We start from the raw sequence: 22,169 nt of genomic DNA on the forward strand, positions 1-22,169 counted from the left end.
GTGGCTGATTCAGATCACAGACGGGTTGGTGCAGATAAAGGCAGAATGAGGAAGGTTTCTGCCAGACAAATTCATGGGATTAAGAGAGCAGCTGCTAAAATGTCGTTACAAAGCAGCAAATGACCGTATGTGTATGTATGTGACAAATAATCTCTTGAATTTGAACTTGAACAGGTATTTGAAGCTGCTGGTGCCTCTGGAGTCCCGCCAACCTCAAGGTGTAGGATCCTCCAGAGGCTTGCAGTTGTGCATAAACCTACTATTGGGCCCCCCCTAACCAATGCTCACAAGCAGAAACGGTTGCAGGGGGCCCAGAAATACATGAAGACTCATTTTCAAACAGTCTTGTTTACTGATGAGTGCCGTGCAACCCTGGATGGTGCAGATGGATGGAGTAGTGGATGGTTGGTGCATGGCCACCATGTCCCAACAAGGCTGCCATGGCAAGAACTGTGAAGGTGATATCACAGAAGGCTCCTATGTTGACATGTAACTTGGCCTGTTAAGATGTTTTTGATTGAAATAGCTTTTGTTCAAGTTCAAGTTCAAGAGATTATTTGTCACATACATATACATACGGTCATACATATATGCAGTGAAATTTTTGATTCCAGTAAATATGACCTCCTAATGCTGCACATTCAACAAATGACCATTTTCAGCTCTTTACGACCTATAACATGTTTTGAAACTCTGTTGTGCATAATAATTTAGAACAGTGGATTTTGAGGTTTTTAGTTTTGAAAAAAATACTGTTATCATTGGGGGGTTTGTTCAATAACATTCTTATTATACCCTAACGGTTGATGACAATTATACTGACTGTCATTTGCATCAACTATTTAGGAAAATCAGAGAAAAATATCATTTGCATAATAATTTGGAGCACGGTGTCAGTATTTGTGGCAGACTACTATAAAAACCTTTTTTTTTTTTTTTTTACACCTTTAAATGTTATTTATTTATTTATTTATTTATTAAATATAAAGATACCAAAACCATACTGTTACCGTGCCTCCAAAACTGTGATACATACCGAACCGTGAGCCCACTGTACCGTTGCATCCCAAATTCTGACACAAATAGTTCTACTCAAGTAGGAACCAGTAGTAGCAGTACTGGCCAAATATTGTGCTTAATTACAAGTCAAATTGTTGATGAAATTAATAACTCTGTTACGTTTATGAAGTATTTACACAAAACTACTGAATCGTAATCAGTTTATTCCTCTAGTACATTTACATATGCTAGGAATTTGTTGCTTAGTATTGGAAAAAAAGCCAGTCCAAAGAATTGAGAATACAACTAATAATAAAATAGAGTAGAACAACTTTTTTTTTATGAAATAAAAAGCAAAAATTAAAAATGTCAAATATATAATACAATAAAAATACAGAAATAGTCAGATGTGTAAAAATATACAGAATACACAAAATGCGATGCCATGCACAGGCACATAAATAATTGTTATTGGTACATAGTGTAGAAATTTGAGTCCAAGTTTCTCAGTATTAAACATTGGAGTGAAAATGTAACGTTCATGTAAATGAGCAGAAAGGGTGACTTTGACATAATATTAAATGAGTTTCCAAACTAACCCTCGAGACAGACTGTTATTATGTTGACCTCTATATTGTCCGTAGATTTTCAACACAAACCAATGAAAGTCTGATTGGTGGGTCATGCTTAAAGAGAGATCTTGACAAGCGTTATTAGTAAAAACATTTGTAGTTGTAATTGCCGGTGTGAATGTATCTAAAAGAGAGGAAGGATTCAGGCGTTTACCGCGTCTGTGTATTTATTCTGGTTTTGTTCCGTCAGGCCGCTGGTGTGTGAGGACATGCAGCTCGACGTTCAAGATGGCCAACTCCAATTCTTTTACCTCCTGGCTTTCGTCCTCCAGGGTATGTGTGCGTGTGCGTGTGCGTGCGCCACATCCTCGCATGTACACACAAATGCGAAGGGTTAGCCATACTCCTGTTGCTGCACACTGAACGCTTCGCTTTTATAAATCCAGTTCCTGTGTCTGACTTTAAATCTCAAAATTTCAAATCTTCTTGCTTTGTATAGTTTCTAACTTTTTTTTTTTTCTTTTACAAACTAGGTTTTTCCCCCTCGTTATGTTTTCTGGGGATTGCAATAAAGGTTGTGATAATGAATACATGAATGTTGGCGAACGGGTAAAATATGCATCAGTTTTAGGACTAATGCACCAGAGCTGCGCTGAGGTGTGAGGCCACGCACCTCGAAGAATCAAATTTAAAACCGGCGATGTGAGCGGTGTGTCACATGTGGTGAATTCTTCCGTCTGCCTGTGCTGCAACAAGCTCGCTGTAAAAACATGGCCGCAGGCCCAGAAGCTGTGGATGTTAACGGTGCGGCGTGCTCCGACCCGCCCTGGGCTCCGGGGCATGGAGGTTTTCCTCAACTCGCTGCAGAGCTTCAGCCTCAGACCGTGTGGTCCCACTCCTTGAGTGACTCAGTAAAAACAAAAGTGGTTTCAACACGCTGAGCGAGGGAGGACTTCCTGCACAATCAACAAGAGTCAGAAGAGTCGGTTCAGCTCTGTTGGACAAGGAATTCACGGGGGGGAAAAAACAAAAACATTTAATTCTGTGAAAAATTAGTTTAGTAATTATTTTCAGTTATCAAGATGAAGATTCTCTTGATGGCTCGCTCACTGAATCTGAACGAAAAGGAGCTTTGAGCGCGTTTTGTTTCTCCCAAATCGAGAATCGAGGCCGCAGTTACCGAGACATGATCCTTGGCCAGTCTTGCGTCCCTACTCTCAGAGCAGAGCTGCGAAGACACCAAATTATACCTCACACCCAAACATGCCTTCTTTTGTGGCCTCAAGCCACTTTGTACTCGGGAAGTGGCGGGATCGTGACTGGAGAACCTCTGCGGAACAACAAAACAAGGGATTTGTTGACAGGGATTATGGGTTGCACGGCTGCGCCTTGTACCTGCTGTATGTCAGCGCAGGGCGGTGTATCCTGTTAATGCACGGTCGTGTGATAGGGTTAAGGTATTAGCTGATAGGAATACAGTCTTCAACTTTACGAGCTGTAGTCTTAGTGTGTTTTCGGAACAGTGACAGTAATCCGAGGACTGTAATGTAGGAACATAACAGAAGCCGGGGCCAAATTGCCGACGTATGACATCATCGCTGACGATCTGACTCGCGTCTATGTGTTTACTCCTCGAGGCTTCATCATCTCACTTTCTCTCCAACTGTCTGTCGAGCTGTTGTGCCAAAAATGTTTTAACATGGCTTATATGGAAAACGCTCACACGTGCAGATGGACGGGTGTCAAACGGTCCAAATGTGCTAGTAAGAGTCATGGAATCTTTGTTGCGATTGATTTTTTTTGTGCTTTCATTATTATCTTGAAGCCAGCCCCACTATTATTTATGTCTTGGATTTCACATTTGGCCTATAAGCAAAATATTGAGGCTAAATAAGAATCATTCTGACTGTACTTTCAAAACTGACTGAATTACTGGTCAAAGTGCGGATATTCTACAATGCATATTGGGAAACTGTTTCATGTGAATGTTAGTAGTACATAGGCTACACTTGGGGCCTCCAAATGCATTATATAGAAATTATTATATTGATAAAATTATAAATGTCTTGCCCGTGACCCTGCATGCATATCTAGTGACCACCGAGGTTTAAAATATCTGTTTGGCTAGTGCCAGGGTAAAGTGGTAATAAAGGGGTGTCCGGGTCTGTGTGAGTGGGCTGTGGTTCCCGCAGCAGCCATGGGAATTCTCCAAACAGGGTTATTTAATCCTGTCGATTTCCTGGCCAAAATAACCGATTGAATATTCAGGGCTTGCTTTTCTTTTCAGAGAGCAGCTGGACTCCATTGACCGTCTTGGCGACGAGGGAAAACCTTTACCTGCTTAGCGAAGACCACCAGTGGCGTAAGAGCCCGGCGGCCCTATCGGCCAATCAGGACGAAGAACCTTGCAGCGGAAGCGGTACCGTCCTGGAGACCCAGCCTATCAGCTGCGTGAGCTCAGTCACACTGTGGTCGTCCGATCCGTGCAGAATGGACATCCAGCTCTACGACGAGGTGGGTCCCAAATCCAAATTGTCTTTGGAGGAGTCCATTGGGCTCAGGCTACGGTGCAAAATTCCAATCGACGATGGCTGGGGGAAGGGGTGGCGGAGATGTGCGTGACTCGGCACGGGACAGTGGGGAAATACATGTTTTTTTTGGAACAAGAGAACGGGACAGTCCCTTACCGCAGTTGTTTTTCTAAAAAAAAAAAAAAAAAAAACAGTTTCATGCAAGTAGAAAACAAACGAAAATAAAATAGATCTAAAATAAAAAACACAGGAAAACCACAACGGAAGTCGGGCACCGGTATAGCGCACCCGCACACCGCTGTCTGGAGGAGAAATAAAAAAATAAAAAAACTCCAGTTCTCTGATACCTCTTTTCCACTGCAGACGTCTGTCGGGCGTATATTTAGTCATTTTTGTATTTACATTTATATATTTATTGCCTCGTTTAATGATTTCAGTATTTACTTCATAGGCATATTTAGCTTTGTTTGCGTGCTACGTCCATATACTGTAAGGTATAAGGTTATAGGTGGTTAAGTTGAGGCATAAGGTTATAGATGGTTAAGTTGAGGTATAAGGTTATAGGTGGTTAAGTTGAGGCATAAGGTTATAGATGGTTAAGTTGAGGCATAAGGTTATAGATGGTTAAGTTGAGGTATAAGGTTATAGATGGTTAAGTTGAGGTTTAAGGTTATAGATGGTTAAGTTGAGGTTTAAGGTTATAGATGGTTAAGTTGAGGTTTAAGGTTATAGATGGTTAAGTTGAGGTATAAGGTTATAGATGGTTAAGTTGAGGTATAAGGTTATAGATGGTTAAGTTGAGGTATAAGGTTATAGATGGTTAAGTTGAGGTATACGGTTATAGATGGTTAAGTTGAGGTATAAGGTTATAGATGGTTAAGTTGAGGTATAAGGTTATAGATGGTTAAGTTGAGGTATAAGGTTATAGATGGTTAAGTTGAGGTATAAGGTTATAGATGGTTAAGTTGAGGTATAAGGTTATAGATGGTTAAGTTGAGGTATAAGGTTATAGATGGTTAAGTTGAGGTATAATGTTATAGATGGTTAAGTTGAGGTATAAGGTTATAGATGGTTAAGTTTAGGTTTAAGGTTATAGATGGTTAAGTTTAGGTATAAGGTTATAGATGGTTAAGTTGAGGTATAAGGTTATAGATGGTTAAGTTGAGGTATAAGGTTAGAGATGGTTAAGTTTAGGTATAAGGTTATAGATGGTTAAGTTTAGGTAAAAGGTTATAGATGGTTAAGTTAAGGTAAAAGGTTATAGATGGTTAAGTTGAGGTATAAGGTTATAGATGGTTAAGTTGAGGTATAAGGTTAGAGATGGTTAAGTTTAGGTATAAGGTTTGGATGGTTAAGTTGAGGTATAAGGTTATAGATGGTTAAGTTGAGGTATAAGGTTATAGATGGTTAAGTTGAGGTATAAGGTTATAGATGGTTAAGTTGAGGTATAAGGTTATAGATGGTTAAGTTGAGGTATACGATTTGGATGGTTAAGTTGAGGTATAAGGTTATAGATGGTTAAGTTGAGGTATAAGGTTTGGATGGTTAAGTTGAGGTATAAGGTTAGAGATGGTTAAGTTGAGGTATAAGGTTTGGATGGTTAAGTTGAGGTATAAGGTTAGAGATAGTTAAGTTTAGGTATAAGGGTTAAGATGTTTAGGTACTAATTTAGAGATGTTTACATTTATGTCTTAGGTTGTAAATACCTGTGGTTAAGGTTGGGTTATGCATATACATCCAAAACGCCAAAGACTAAGGGAGAATCAGCAAGGTGCGAACAACTGAAAATCAAAGTTAAGTATTCCGTTAATACGTCAGTAACCCTAACCGTGGCTCAACTGATGCTTTTTGCGTATCAATTAAGTGTTGTGGTTTGGTTTTGGGCAGACGGCGAAGGAGGAGCGGAGCTGGTGTGTGCAGTCGCAGAGCCCCGAGCTGCAGCAGGGCCTGTTGGTGTGGATCACGACCCAGTGGGAAAACATGTTTGGAGTCTCCCTGTCCACCTGCCTGCTGGACGCTAATTCATGACGCGTGTTGTGGTTTGGTTTTGTGTGTGTCTGTGTGTGTGTGCGCGCGCTTTTGCATGTCTGCTTGTCAAAGTATTTACCCGTGTCTTGTCCTGGCGGCCTGGTTTCATCATCTCTCTCAGTCTTTATGTAGATTTAGTTTCAAAGATAAATTTCAGTCCAGAACCTGAGACGCTGCACACGGCCAATCAGCTCCTAGAGCTGTGGAGGAGCGCTGCGCCCGGTTGAGCCGGCGGTTTTGTTTTGGAACACACCTTTAAAAGCGTGTCTGGGTCCTGGTAGGCGAGAGGGTGTTCGGTGGATGAATGAAAGAATGAATGAATGAGTGAATTGATGTGTTTTACAAGGTCAACAGAATGACCCTCGCACAAAGGAAACCTGGTAGAGAGTCTGTGGAAATGTGTGCGTTTTATCCATGAATGCGGTCAAGGGCCGACAAGGGCAAGTTTTCAGAACCGTCTCATTCCCCGAGGAACAAGTCATTGAAATGTCGGGTATTAGTACTGCAGTGTTGAGAAGCCAACATCTGTTACTTAATTTATTTGTTGAAATTGTAATTTGTAAACCTAGCCATCCAAAAAGTACCTTTATTTTTTATATGAAGAACAAAATATTATTGCATTTATTGTATGATTATCTGAATTAAATGTTATTGTCCGAAAGTGTGTTGTTGTTTATTGTGTTCAGAAACCAAGACGATGAGAACAAACGTTGAAAATCCTTCTCTCTTAGAGCGACATTCAGCGCGATTTCAGATTTCCACGTTATAAAATCAGTGGTTGCGCTTTGAAGGGTCAAGGGAAAACAGGGTCGACGCTGGCGTTTTAACTTTGTCTGCAAGAGTGGTATTCCAGTATTCCTCCAGTATTGTTTTACGCTATTTGATATCTATGGCACTCCCTGCTGTAACACATAGCATGTAGCATGTTTGTATGTTTTTTCTTTTTTTTTTTTTTTCTTCTTCAAAATAACTGATTTTAGCACAAAATTTCAAAATTGACATTTATCAATCCGGCAATCAATAAAAATAAAACATACAAATATTCCAGTCATAACCCCGTTTTTAGTCCGAAAAAAAAAAGGTCATTACTGACACCGTTCAGTGTGGACAACCTCATTAACATTTAGGAAGAGGAAACCCCTTTTTAATAAACGCATTCCGCGCCGGCGTCCCCCCTCCCGCCCACGCGGCCTTATTATGTGACGGTAGCCACAGCCGCGGTGCCAGCCTGTGTTTTTTTTTTTGTTGTTTGTTTTTTTCTTTTCTGCAAAGGGGGAATTTACGGATCAAAATAAACCGTTTCTCTAACGCCCACATGCGCGGTCCACATGTTCCGGAGACCCCGCTCCACCAAAGCCACGTGTCTCGGCTGATCCCGGGAGAGAGCGCGGTAGCGGGAGAAACCGCGCGGCGCTACCCAACAGCACGGCGGCATTTGTTTCCCCCCCCTCGCTGCCGGTTGAGACCTTTGAGTGTTTTATGTGTTTTTGTGTGTCGACTAAGCAGCGGTGGGAACCGGGGAAGCCACGCGTGGTAAAACTGGAGGCCGCGGTCGACAGGAGGAGTGAGTAAATAGTTGAAAAAAGGAATCCGCCTGCCAGACTGTTAACGGCTGCACTTATTCCTCCCCCTGCCACGTCGGTCTACGGGTAAAAGATCAGACGCTTTCTTTGTTTCGGATCAACGGAGGTTGAGGAGCAACTTTAAAGGTTAGTGTAATCCTAACTTTCTGAGGACACGCCCTTCTCACCAGCACCAAACCGATTACCGAGTCATTCAGCAACTTCAGTCGGGGCCCTCGTCTTTATCAAACCAAGACTTTTTTTTTGTTCAACTTCCCTTTCAGTTCATGTTTATTTCTATGGGCCAGTTTCACGGACGGGAATTTGTCTTCAATCAAAATCAGGACTAAGATTAACCCTACTCTAGTGAACCCAGAATTGGAAAAATGCCTTTATGAGACCTTGCTTAAATTAGGATGAAATGGTTCTAGACTAGGAGGTCTTGGACTAAGGTCATGATGGACGAGTCGGCTCCTTCTGTCTGGCCTTGGTGCTGGTCTTAGTCCAGATCAACCTGGTCACACCTGGAGGCATGGGTCAGAGAGTGACTGAGGAAGTGTCCCCGTTACGCACAGGGCTTTATTTTTTAAGGAAACTTCTCATAAGGGAGTGGGACACAATAAGATACATGTCCTAAAAAAAAAAAAAAAAAATACATGTCAAATAAAAACACATTGTTTTTGTTAACTAGAAACACATTGTTTTTATTAGGACAGTGTGTTAGCGTGTTAGGAGTGAGGAGTGAGGCACAGGGACAGCGGAGATGGCGTGCACAAATTGGCGGAGGCGAAGACGAGCAAGGACACACTCATCGCGACGCCGCAGACAATAGCAGTCGAGAACTACTTCAGTAAATACACTGATGATCCGAGTGATCAAAAGTTGAGTTATTCTAACCCTTTTCCACACCAGGGACGGAAGTTTGTTTAACCACTGATCATTTTGCTGGAGACCCCCTGAAAGCTCCCGAAGGGACGGCGAGGAGGAGGGCTGTGACCGGTGCACGGCACAAAACATTTACGGTTTTTCTGAACCCTACAAACTTAAAGCACTGATATAACTGAAAGAAAAATACAAGTAGAGCCTGATAAGACAATGTATTAAAATGAATATATACACATACATCCACAGAATAAGATCAGATGAATATATTAATATATATGTATGTATGTATGTATGTGTATATATATATATATATTATATATATATATTATATATATTATATATAAAGTGTATATACTGAAAGTTGATCAAATTGTGTGAAATATAAATATATGAATTGAAAGCGCATCAACAAAACATAGAGGCCTTAATTGTAATTGTTTTTTGGCAGGAAGGAAGCAGCAGCTTGTAGCTCCACATGTAAGGAGCTCAGGTTTCAGCAGGGCCTCCTGAGAGAGGGGGGGGGGGGGGGGAGGGAGGGGAGGGAGAGAGGGGGGAGAGGGAGAGAGGGGGGGAGAGAGAGGGGGGGGAGGGAGAGAGAGAGAGAGAGAGGGAGAGAGAGAGGGGGGGGAGGGAGAGAGAGAGAGGGAAAGAGAGAGAGAGGTGGGAGAAGAGAGCGAGGGGGGAGGAGAGAGAGAGAGAGAGAGGAGGGAGAGAGAAGGGGGAGACGATGGAGGGGGGAGGGGGGAGAAGAGAGAGAGAGAGAAGGGGGGGAGAAGAGAGAGAGAGAGAAGGGGGGGGAGAGAGGGGGGAGAAGAGAGAGAGGGGGGGAGAAGATGGAGGGGGAGGGGGGAGAAGAGAGAGAGAGAAGGGGGGAGAAGAGCGAGGGGGGAGAAGAGAGAGAGAGAGAAGGGGGGGAGAAGAGAGAGAGGGGGGGGGAGAGAGAGAGAGAGGAGGGAGAGAGAAGGGGGGAGACGATGGAGGGGGAGGGGAGAGAAGAGAGAGAGAGAGAAGGGGGGGGGGGAGAGGGGGGAGAAGATGGAGGGGGGAGGGGGGAGAAGAGAGAGAGAGAGAGAAGGGGGGGAGAAGAGAGAGCGAGAGAGAGGGAAGGGGGGGGAGAAGAGAGAGAGAGAGAGGGAAGCACCTCGACGCCTGCGTGGATGGAGCTGAGTCGTCGGCACCGACGGAGCAGCAGCAACACGCACTAATTAAGAAAAGCTGCGCGGGGCCAATTAAGCGGGGAAAGAAAACAACATGGCGACCGGCGGCTCGTCGGACACCTATTGATTGGCTTGTTGGTTGTTAAGTCTTTATCGACTCTCTGCTCAGCCGGTAAGTCACGTTTCCTTTGCTGTCTTCCTTCCTTGAAAGTGTCGGTGGGCGCTGTGCAGCTCGGGGCGACCCCCGTGGGCTGCTGTTCACGGCAGCCCACGGGTTCGTGAGTTTCCAAACGTGTCCCGTTTCCACAGCAGAGAAGTCGGGGAGCAGAGTAGTGACATATGTACGTGTGTGACTTCTTCGAGTTCGTGGTTTCTGGGTGTTTTGGAAACGTATCTTGTTGTTAATAATGTATGATTATTATTAATAATAATAATAATAATAATAATAATAATATCATCACGATATGATCGTGTTGTTGTTAATAATAACGACGTTATTATTAACATCACGATTCGATCAAGATGTTGTTGGTATTATTATTATTAATAATTATTATTAATAATTATTATTATTATTATTATTATTTATTAATTATTATTATTATTATTATTATTATTATTATTATTATTATTATTTATTAATAATAAAAAATAATAATTATTATTTTATTATTTAATACACGACACGTTTCCAAAAAAAACCCGAAACCACGAACTCGAATAAGTCACACACGTACATATGTCACTACTCTGCTCCCCGACTTCTCTGCTGTGGAAACGGGACAAATTTGGAGCAAAATTACGTTTGGAATTAATAATAATAATAATAATAATAATAATAATAATAATTAATAATAATTAATATTTTAATGTCAGTTTTTGCGACGCGACGTTAGTCTCCGTTGAGATTCGTGCGAACGGCACTGGCGCAGTAGGTGTTGTATGGCGTCATGTGTTTGGGTGGAGGAGTGTGCAGTTCAAGCCTGACTCTTACTCTTACTCTGACTCTTACTCTTACTCTTACTCTTACTCTCACTCTCTTTAAAATGAAAACGTGGCGGAGGGAATGGCCTTCAGCGGCGTAAACCGGTCCCACTCAGTGTGAATGAACGCGAATCCCTCAGCCTCGTCTTCTTCTTTGTCCTCCGCCTCGCACTCTGACGCGGTCCTGAGTCGCTGCCCCCTCGGTCCGGGGTGAAGATCCACTCCGGTGCCTTGGCGACCCCGGACTCGAGTCGTTTTGGGGGGGGGGGGGGGGGGGTTTCGTCCCGCAGATGAGATGTGTCCGCACGTTGTCTCTTAAAAACAAGAAAGAAGTCATCCTCGTTGCTAGAGGAGGTATCAAGCTGCGCGCTGTCCCGCTGGTGGCGAGCAGCCGCAGGGTTTGTCGTGTGCCCTCTGGAGCCCCACGTGTTGTTGTCTTCCATCCACATGTATGGTTTTGGTCAAGCAGGAATGTTTGCTTTTGAGTCTGGATCGGCGCCCCCGAAGCCCCCCCCCCCGGCCTCCCTCCCTCCCTCCTGGCGTGGCTTCATGGCTTGTGCAGCTCCATCTTTCTTTGGTGGGTTGGACCCCAGAGGAGTAAAGCTGCTACCGTGTGGAAGTTGCCTCTGGTCAAGCTGGGGGAGTCTGGGGGTCTCTGGTTTGTTTGCACTGACTTTGGGCGGGGGAGCTAATCCCAGTCCTGACAAGTAGATGCCAAGGTTTACCACATGTTCCAAGAATACGCGGCTGCTGCGGGGAAAAGCCTTATTTGATGGGTTCAGCGGGGGTTCATTTGAAGTGGCAATACGTGGGATTATTTTGTTTTTAAAAAAACAACCAAATTTTATACTAGCCCTTCCAAGAAACAGTCATTCAATGTATTTTGTGTTGTGCATGCGCTCCTCCATATATACCGTTTCTGTTGTTGGTGGTAGGGCCCGCCGCGCACAGGACGCGTAAGAATTTGATTAAGCAAGCTGTCGATACGGCTGAACAATTGCGCAGAAGAACTGCACCCTCGGAGGAGAAAATAGCACCGCCAGTGACCAAGTAAAAACAGCTCGATCAGAAGATGCCGTACACTTATCGGGGAGTGATAATACTGTACCGAAGTGTTTTCCAGCCTTTTTATATTTTCTGGGGACCCACTAAAACAAACCTAAACAACAAACCTAAAAATGAAAAGATGGAAGGAAAAAAAAAAAAAAAAAAATTGGGTAATTTATGCAGCCCTACTGCCATCATATGCTAAGCTTTACAGCCACTTGAAGGTTGGAAATATGCAGTTTTTGGGCTGGAGAAAGATTATTGGAGGAGCATTTCTTAACAGATTTTTAAACCCTGTCTGGTGCATTGATAAAGTGTGGAACTCTGTCAGGGTCAAATGTTTGGCATTGAGTGATAAGTTTGATAACCGCTTTAGAGTTTCCCTCTGACACTGGAATCAGTTGAGTCAGTTTGTGGCTACAGCTTTGGTTGTGTATTTAAGCTTCAGTCACTTGATTCTGGGCAGCCCATCCCGTAGAAATAATTTATTATGTAGCCTGGATATTAGATTTCCATTTGGTCATTGTGCTACGACTGAATGAAAATCAATCCCTGCCCTGGAACTTTCTCCATGACTTGCTTAAAATGGAAAACAACAACTTTCAAAAGGACAAAATATCCCATCACAAAACCCAAGACACCTGAACTGGGGAATGTGGAAATCCAAGCTGCATACAGTCTGTTGCATTCATATTTAAAAGGCACCAGCTTTACCCCTAAACAGGTTACACATGCACAGACGAGATCTGTTCAATAAAGCAGTGTTTCCGCCGCCAGAACTTTCCCCAGGAACTAGGAACCTTTGGAGGAACTCGTTTCCACCCCAGGGACCAGGGTCTAAAGTCCTTGCTCAGGGTGGGGGTACTTTCAAAAGTCCAGGAACTTAAGGGGTAGGGGTTGCAGCACTGAAGATTTCTGATTGGTAGCATTTTATTTCAGACACCTTTTTAAAAAAAAAAAAAAAAAAAAAATATATATATATATATATATATATATATCTATCTATCTATCTATCTGCATATCTGCAGCTGCAAACTGACTGTATTTACTGATTGTTTTTGTTCTAAAAGTTTGTACAAAAATGTAAAGCCCATTTTTTGACTAAAAACGACAGATGAACGCATAAACTGACATGTGCCATGCAGTGTAGCGATTAACATTTGCCCTCCTACTCAGTAGACCCAGGTTCAATTACCCATGTGTGAACTCATGTTTTTCAACACTCTAAACTTGAAAATAAAATCTTGATTGTAAGGTGGAAAAAATTGACAGTAAATACATGGCCTGAGAAGCCAGAATCGCGACTGTGGCGCCGCCCCTTGCGGCCGCCTGCGCGAGCACCGAGTGTCGATTACACACACTTGAGAATTTTTCGTATTTTTGGAGCTTATAGAGCTTATTGTGCGTAATCACCGGGTGTCATGACATTTCACTGCATATATGTACGACCGTATGTGTGTGTATGTGAGAAATCATCTCTTGAACTTGAACAATCTAATGATAAAGACTGACAACCAATGTGATATTCTACGATCACTTTGGTTGCCTTTCTTCATCTATTTTATTCTTCTTGTTGGAGTATTGTCTTCAAATTTACAGTCACCTACTCAACTGGAGCAGTCTGTTCAATAGTCATGCACAAGAACGATGTGTAAAAACAGGCGATGCTTTTTCACAAGTCAGCAGACTAATTTGCATAATCTTCACGGCTCTTTAGACTGTGGCGCAAACGCAGACAGGCTGAAGGAACCTTTTAGTAACTTGAAAAAGGAGGTTTCTCGGACTTTGGGTGGAAATGCGATTAAAGACTAGAAAGATTATCTATAAGAACTCCTCTAAAAATCCCCAAAAGTGGCAAATTAACCTACCACCTAATCAATGAGATATTTATCTTAAGTCTAACTTGTTTTTTACATTTTTGTGATGTCTTCACAATACTGTTAAATTGAAAGGAAGATTGCAGTGCATATCAATCAATATCTCTGTAAATTGGCCATAATCGGATTGCCAGCTAACTCCCCCGGGTCTCTAGAATTGGGGAACATTTGAACAAAAGGAATTTACCAATGACCTGGTTCTGTTAAAGGCCAGAGGTTTGCCAATGGCATGTTGGTCCTAGATGTTTTTAGTTGCTCTGAAAGAAAGAAATGAGTCAGGGCTTTGAGGATGACGTTCCCTCATGCACCTGTGATGGATGAAGCCTTGTCTCAGCTCTGAGTCATGGAGGGTCAAGTCCCAAGTCCGTTGATGGAAATGGTCTGTATTTAAAATTCACTACTAGTGATCAGAATGTCTGTTCTCCTCTCACCGCTGCCTTCCGAGTCTAAAAGAAACGGGCATTTCATTTTCGGAAATGTGTTTTTTTTCTACTATTGTAGTTTGTACTTGGAGGTATGAGGAAGCTTTAATTTGTTATTGGTGTATGGTCACACATGTAATGCTTAAGTTGCTTTCCATGTAACCCTTGGTCTTTGTCTCTTGAAGAGTGATTTGAACTTGAGGAACTGATTGGCTTACAAACTATCAAAACATACGTGTAGATGACTTAAGTTTCAAATAGACATATAGCTATCTGACTGGTTGTTCTTCTGTAAGGCAGTTTCTGTTAGAAAAAAATGGTGCCGGTCAACGTGTCATGAAAGATTTTAATTTCCCAGACAAATGGTAGAGATTCCGGTCAAATATTGTCTCTTTACCGTATGTGTATGTGACAAATAATCTCTTGAACTTATTGGGCTTAAAAAACAATTGATAAGCAGTCTTTATAAAGCATGTCATCAAGGCATGTAGATTGAAGCTTTCGTAGTGAAGCTTTCAGATCAGCTTTAGATCGTCCAAACTGATTGGCTTCCCGTTGCATCTTGTTGAGCGCGGAAATGAACAGATTCGCAGAATTTTTCGTATCAAAATGATCCACCCAGCACTAATTGAAATTGTGCTTTGACATTATGACCGCAGGGATTTAAATATGTTGAACAAATGTTCCCGGTCAAACCAGAAAATAACAAACGCTGCTGTAAGGTACGGCATCTGAAATTCAATGAAAGCGTTAATGAAGTTTGTCGTCCTTGCTCATGCTCAAAGACTTGCGCAAGACCTTGAAAGGTTTTTTCTTTTGGAGCTGCCCTTCCTTTCCGTAGTGTGGTGGGCAAGTGTCCTAGTCGTTTTTTTTCCTTTTTTTCATAAAGCATTCAGCCAAACGTCAAATTGGAAAGCTCATACCAACACATTTTTCCTGTTTTTAAAGAGGAAACGCAACACTGAAATGTGCTGTTCTGGGCTTTTCAGCATGAAATAAGTCAAACCAACAGACATCCAAAAAGCTGGATGTAAGTCAATTTCATCCTGGTCAGAGTTGAAGCAAAAATTCTTGCAGTGAAATGGAGGTATTGAGGGTGGAGGATGGAGGATTGACCCCTTTCCCTGCTTGGCTTCCAGAAGGCTCCTCGCTAAACCCACAGTCCCACTCGCAGCTAGCTGTGACTTACTAACCTGTCTGTAATGTTGGAACTAGCATCTTGGGAAGAATGTGGGATTTACCCTCCTAGTGCCGCTGGCCATGAGCCTTGTATGAAGAGGTGAGACAAGCACTGATCTACTGCGAATAGAGCTGAACGATTAATCAAATTCAAACCTACAAATCAATTTAATACAACGCAATTTTCAAATTGCAAAAGGCTGCAATAAACAAAAAAAACAAAATTTATTAAAAAAAAATCAGGGGCCCAATTTGCGCACCTGTCTCCTCTCTGACGGCACCCAAGATGCACACGCCAGTGATGGGGTGCCTGCCCCAGAACAGTATTTTTTATTTTACATCTTATGGAACGAAGCAAGTGTGTAATATGTGTAATATTTTCTGTCTTTCTTTTTGCAATTTAATAGTCAAATATCTTAATCTCAATTCAGCTGATTTCACATGTAGGCCTGGTCTACAGGAATGAGCAGTTTATATGTTGACTGTATCCAATGTTGTGTTGGTTATACTAATCAAGTCACACTTTATTTACTATACAATGGTTTATTTTTGAGTACATTTTCATGTCATGAAATTTGATGTATGTGACTCTTTAGTTCTACGTAGGCTATCAGGAAGTGGATGATGCTTTCTAAACAAAGCCATCCAATCAATTTCAAGCTTCTTTATTGACATAAGTGCAGAAAAATACATCCTTCCTACATTATATTATGGACTAGTTGATTTATTTTGATATACTCGCCAAGGAGGTTTTATCCTCGTTCAACCACGAAACTAGTGGCACTATTTGGCCTCTGTATAAGGAAAGTCCATATTGCTTTAACGTTCTCCAATATTCTTCCTTTCCTTCTGGCTCCCCAGAGCTGAACCAGCTCCCTCCTGGTCACCATGAGCTGGAGCTTCCTCACCCGCCTGCTGGACGAGATCTCCAACCACTCCACCTTCGTGGGCAAGGTGTGGCTGACGGTGCTCATCGTCTTCCGTATCGTGCTGACGGCCATCGGCGGTGAGACAATCTACCATGACGAGCAGAGCAAGTTTGTGTGCAACACTCTGCAACCGGGATGCGACAACGTCTGCTATGACGCCTTCGCACCGCTCTCGCATGTCCGATTCTGGGTGTTCCAGGTGAGCCCTGCATGGTGCATAAATGGACCCGTTATCCAAACTGTGTTTTTGTGTTTTTTAAAAATATTGATTTCGTCTTTTCCCACTTGCTTCGGAAATGTAACCACATGTTTCACGTGAATACAAACTCCAACACAAGGTCTGGTTGTATGAACTAGACCTGGGTTCCTGTGGAGGTAATACACCTGATTTCCGCCAGAGGGCTCTAAATATCTATCTCTCAGATAAAATAAATTGAAAAACAAATGAGGGCTATAAGAGATTTGGGGAGCTCTCCAACAGTTTCCATAATATTGCTTGCTGTAGGGGCCTAAGCTGCAACACATGGTACTGCAACTGAGACATGCAAATGACACATTTCAGAAGTTAACATCTGAAACCAAATTCAAAATCTTCCCATGCTTATCTTTCTGATTTATTCTGTATTATTGAACCAAATCTACGACCCAAAGTTTAACCGATGACCGCAATGTATCCGACTCAAATCGGTTGGCTGATACTTGGTTTAAGACTCGTGAATAGGGAGTCTTAAACCAGTCTTCAATTTTGTCTCTGAGTTGAGTTTCCAAATATACGATGACCTGCCTTTTATGTGTAAAAGCGGTTGAGTTGCCGTGCAGCAGCTGTGACTGAACGTGTTTTGTCCAGGTGATCCTGATCACCACGCCCACCATCATGTACCTGGGCTTCGCCATGCACAAGATCGCCCGCATGGAGGACACGGAGTACCGACATCCTCAGCGCTGGAAGAGGAGGATGCCGATTGTTACGCGCGGTGCCGTGCGCGACTACGAAGAGGCCGTGGATGACGGAGAGGGGGATCCCATGATCGCCGAGGAAATTGAACCGGAGAAGGAAAAGGAGAAGGGTATGTGAAAGTGATTCAAATGGATTTGATTGTCTTTATCTTAAGGTGAAAGGTGTTTATTGTTTCAGTCTTGATCAAAAATACCTTATACTATTGATGTCAATCTTAGATATTCCATCTAGGATGAGAATGACATAATAAGCAGATTGCTGCGACTCTGGTGTGTGAGCATAAGCAGACACTTTCACTTTCGTAGCGTCAGACTAAGTATTGATAACACGCTTGTGGCACGGTGGCGCAGTGCATTGCACTGCTGCCTCACAGCAAGAGGGTCCTGGGCTCGATTCCTGCCTGGGGCGCTGTTGGCGCCGTGCTCCGGTGGGTTATCTCCCAAATAGGAGTGTTTCTGTGTGGAGTTTGCATGTTCTCCCGTGCTCACATGGGGTTTCCTCCACCTACCATCAGTAAGGACCCCCACCAAAAACATGCACACATCATCGTCTGACCAGTGATGGACACTGTCGGTGTGGCAAGTAATGTAATCGATGTATGCTCGACCACCAGTAACACCGTTAACTGCGGCAACCCTTTAAGACACTTTATTAATCTCTACTGGGATTAATAAAGCTGTTGCAACTGGAAAAAACAATACAAGTAAAAAAAGGGACAAGGAAGATGAAATAAAAATAACTCAACAACTGACATAGAACAGCACCGTTCTAAGCAGTAGCATGGTGCTAACTAGTGAGTTCCTGCAGATGCCATTAGTCCTGAAAGCACAACCACTGTTTCCCCTCCAAGGTGTAGGAAAGAAGCATGATGGCCGCCGTCAGATACAACGTGATGGCCTGATGAAGGTGTATGCCTGCCAGCTGCTGTCACGTTCTGCCTTCGAGGTGGCCTTCCTATTCGGCCAGTACCTCCTGTACGGCTTCAGGGTGGCGCCCTACTACATCTGCACGCACTCGCCGTGCCCGCACACGGTGGACTGCTTCGTGTCGCGACCCACAGAGAAGACCATCTTCCTGTTGATCATGTACGTCGTGTCCTTCCTGTGCCTGCTGCTCACCATTCTGGAGCTCCTGCACCTCAGCATCGGCGGAATCCAAGACACCTTACGGCGCCGCAACACTGCCCCGAGGGCCCATGGCCGTCTGCCAGCTCCTCCCTCAGGGCCCCTACGCCGTGGCCCCGCGCTGGCCACAGCCCCACCCGGTTACCACGCCGCCATGACTAAGGGGCGGCTCCCGGGCGACTCCCCTCCGGGGGACTCGGGGCGGGACAGCCTGGGGGAGGATGGCTCGCGCTGCAGGGAGCTGGAGCGGCTGCGGCAGCACATAAAGCAGGCGCAGCAGCAGCTGGAGCTGATGGGGAGGCTGGATGAAGGGACGCCCTCGCGGAGCAGCAGCCCCGACGGGGGTGCCTCATTGCCTACCGCCGCTGAGCAGAACCGCCTCAACCTGGCCCAGGAAAAGAAGCTCGGGGAGGCCGGAGAAAAAGGTAGAGGAGGCTCCGTCGTATCATGGTGGTGGGCTTTTCTTGAATGATACAAAGACTGTCTTGAAATATTGTCATGGAGTGTTGTGCATCTAGTCTAATTGACTAAGATAAGGTCAAAATTGGATTGCCATGAGCCGCATGCACTCTGGGTGTACATTGTAAAAATCCAGGCTTCAGCAACATATTCGGAAATCAGGAACAAAGTCTCAGGAGTCCTGTGGACAAATTACAACGATGTCAGTTGAAAATGTTGCTGAATTAGACATAATCGCTGTATTAGAATTAGGGTTTGTGGAAATTGGTCAATGCTCCATATTATAAATGCAAAATAATATTTAATACAGAATTTCACAGCCCCCATGGAATTCTAGGACCATCAGTAAACTCAGTTGTGCGTATAATATATTAACTAGCATTGTTAAATATCCTTTTATATTTTATTCTCTTTTATTATCCCTTTTATTCTTTATGTAACAACTTGGTCACCAGACCGACCTTGGCCACCGTCTCCAAGTCCTCCATTGGCTTCCACTTGCAGCTACAGAGACATTTCAGAGGGAAATAGGAGACTGGACCATGCCATCCATACCCAATCTATATATTGAAAAAATGGTCTTATTGTAGAATAAATTAACTTTTTAAGGTACATTGGTTTTACTTCATTGACCCATAGGGGATATGATGCAGCCCAAGCCTCATTTTCACTTCAGCTGTGTTTTTTGACTCCAACTTCTGAAACTGTTTCAGTGTATGTTCTTTTAAACCGTAAGTGAACATATCCTAAAACCCAAGAACACAACCCCAAAAAAGTATGGGGGGGAAAAAAAAGCTTCATCAGTTAGAGAACAAAACTGGACTTTATCTCAGCACAAAGTAACAATTTATACTATGCACATATAAGAGAATAAAGTTTGAAATATTTAGAGTAAGTATTTCTGGAAACAAAGGATGTCAATTCCTTGATTTCGATAAAGTTATAATCATAAATTCCTCAATCACTTCAGTGAAGCTTGGATGTAAAGGGCACAACACTGACTGCCATTTTACTGTTCATGTAAAACCCAAATGTGAGTTATGAACAATGCAAACAAATGTGTAATGGATAATCTGCTGCATTATCTCCCGTTTCAGCATGTAGCACACCGTCCCTCTCAGCACCCATCTCAATACATTTACTATTTGTGTTTTTTTTCTCCATCTTCACAGGGCTACACACCTGAGCGCTTCCTGGTGTGTGTGTGTGTGTGTGTGTGTGTGTGTGTGTGTGTGTGTGTGTGTGTGTGTGTGTGTGTGTGTGTGTGTGTGTGTGTGTGTGTGTGTGTGTGTGTGTGTGTGTGTGTGTGTGTGTGTGTGTGTGTGTGTGTGTGTGTGTGTGATGACGCCACAGCTCTCTAGTTGAAACTCGAACCTGGATGCTGCCCTTTAGTCGGAGCAGATCTTAACCCATTTCTGTTTTGTCCTCACCCCTCCCATTCTTCTTATATTTTTTTGTTGAACATAGCCAGGGCATTCTGAAGCTGAAACACTACTTAAGTCTATTGGGAGCTTTTATGGTCATCTCTGACCAAGGCTTTGTTTTGGGTTTTTGATTTTTGGCCGGGAATTGAAAATCCAAATATCACCATTTAGTTTGAGCTTGAATTCCCACAGATGTCATTGTGATACCGTTAGACCACAGAGGCTTGAAAACATCCAAACAAAGTGTTAATCCAGAGCCTGTACGTTGTGACGTGCTTACCTGGAAAAGCTTGAATTTGTCACTGACGGGAAATGTACCTGCTTCACTTGTTCATTTTGGGGGTTTTTGTCACATGGACATGGAAATACCAAATCCCATCCCATAAATTTCTTGCTTTTCATGAATAACACGCTCCCCACGGATCATGGCGGCAACGTGTTTCTCCTTCCATCCTACGTCACTCTGCAGGCCCTGCTTGCAGATTGAGCAACACCTTGGACCTGTGAAACTTTTTGATTTTGCAGTCTTTATATCTCAATATTTTTGTAAATTTTTCAAACAAGGTTTTTTTCACACAGTATTTTTTATTTGCCTGATGATTACTTGCAGTCTCTTTTTAAATTTTCATTAATACAGAATTGATTCATGAGTTTTCAAAGCCCGCTGGGCGTTGCTGTATCTTCGGTTGATGGTGAAATGGAAATGAAACTGGAGACTGTTGGATTTGTCTTTGTTAATCATGGTACTGCCTTAAATATTTTTGTATTTTTTGTAACCTTAGAGTTTATAGACAGAAAATAAATATATTTGAACCAAACGTTTTTGTCCTTTTGTTAAAGGGGTGGGATACAGGCTGATTTTATTTATCAAACATGCAACTTTTTTAACAGCATGTTTATATGAAGTTGCAGTTCATTGTTTATGGTTTGTATTGAGCTGCCCCACTTCACACATTACCAATTTCTAAAGAAGCATTGATAATAGTACACATCGCCCTCTAGTGGTAAATTAAAAAAATTTAGTTCAGTATTCCGAACCCTGATGTTCACATTTAAATTTCAAAGTAATTGTGTGCTCTTGAAGGACATTAAAGATTATCATTCACCTTATTGTTGTGGTTAAAATGGGTCCAGGCCTGGGCCAGTGAAAAGGTCTGGAACTCTGTGCGATGTTTCTATCGTATTCTGGCTTGGACATCTTAGAAAAGCACTTGTCAGTCTGATGCAAAAAAGTTGATATCAGAGGGACAAATACACCAGACTCTCAGAAGGCTGGAACCAACTGTTTTTACTGTCCGTTGTTCCCCGTTTTATGTTGGAGGAAGAGCCTTCTCATATACATGTTCTGCGTCTTCCAGCGCCGTGAGTCTTGGTATCATGTGTTCTGGTGTAACTTTCCAGACAGCCAGTCACAGCCTTTGTAGTTGAACACCCTCCTCTTTCTTGGAAAGGGTGTTATTGGAACACCCCATTTCCCCATATTTGGATATACTTCCTCTTCAGACATAACCTTGAACTTTCCTCCTCATTTTTCCTGGTTTTGTCAAAGACTTTGGCTCCCTCTGCTGGTTTTATGATGTACATTTTTAAAAGGCTTGGTTTTGTCACATTTTAAGAGTTTTTTTTTATACATATCTATCAGTGGTTTAGTGTAACATGTAATAGGTTATTTTCATGTGTACAACATGTAATCGGTTATTTTCATATGGGCTTACTAATTAGTATAACATGTAATAGGTTCGTTTCATGTGGGGTTACTTATTAACGACAACATAATTCATAATAAAAATGGGCAAAAAGATGATTCACAGGGCTAGAATAGAAAATAAGTATACGACACTGAACTATACTGGGTACAGAATATGGCCTTGTGAAATACTTCTGCTTAGGTATTGGAGGTTTCATTAAAACTAGTCACTACACCTCAAATCGACAGCGACCTCTTACTTTTAGAGGATACTTTGTGCAATTTTTCAATCCAGGCCTTATCAAACTTGAACCCTTATGCACAAACATAAGACTAGAAACAGGA

The 22,169-nt window shown here is 42.7% G+C and overlaps 2 protein-coding genes across 2 annotated transcripts in view; both read left to right on the forward strand.

Annotated features, from left to right (window-relative positions):
- Positions 1-6,778, forward strand: part of stk11ip (serine/threonine kinase 11 interacting protein) — a 34,193-nt gene extending 27,415 nt beyond the window's left edge. Inside the window, exons 24-26 of the mRNA XM_080024184.1 lie at positions 1,822-1,904; positions 3,859-4,085; positions 5,990-6,778. Of these exons, the coding sequence (XP_079880310.1) occupies positions 1,822-1,904; positions 3,859-4,085; positions 5,990-6,130 (451 nt within the window). The 3' untranslated portion in view covers positions 6,131-6,778. The remainder of the gene's footprint in view (positions 1-1,821; positions 1,905-3,858; positions 4,086-5,989) is intronic.
- Positions 6,779-9,764: 2,986 nt separating this feature from the next.
- LOC307227421 (gap junction gamma-1 protein-like) lies at positions 9,765-20,955 on the forward strand. Its single transcript, XM_079996730.1, has 5 exons — positions 9,765-9,906; positions 16,105-16,371; positions 17,020-17,239; positions 17,981-18,679; positions 19,886-20,955. The coding sequence occupies exons 2-5, from the start codon at positions 16,132-16,134 to the stop codon at positions 19,897-19,899; spliced, it is 1,173 nt and encodes a 390-aa protein (XP_079852856.1). The 5' UTR covers positions 9,765-9,906; positions 16,105-16,131; the 3' UTR covers positions 19,900-20,955.
- Positions 20,956-22,169: the final 1,214 nt, after the last annotated feature.

The sequence above is a fragment of the Zeus faber genome (genome assembly GCF_960531495.2).
Source record: "Zeus faber genome assembly, chromosome: 2".
NCBI classification, from domain to species: Eukaryota; Metazoa; Chordata; class Actinopteri; order Zeiformes; family Zeidae; genus Zeus; species Zeus faber.

Excerpts from the sequence above, each read along its gene's own strand:
- LOC307227421 (XM_079996730.1), top strand. The coding sequence starts at position 16,132 with ATGAGCTGGAGCTTCCTCACCCGCCTGCTGGACGAGATCTCCAACCAC. Across the intron at positions 16,372-17,019 it reads TCCGATTCTGGGTGTTCCAG|GTGATCCTGATCACCACGCC; the intron begins GTGAGCCCTGCA and ends TGTTTTGTCCAG. Across the intron at positions 17,240-17,980 it reads GGAGAAGGAAAAGGAGAAGG|GTGTAGGAAAGAAGCATGAT; the intron begins GTATGTGAAAGT and ends TTCCCCTCCAAG.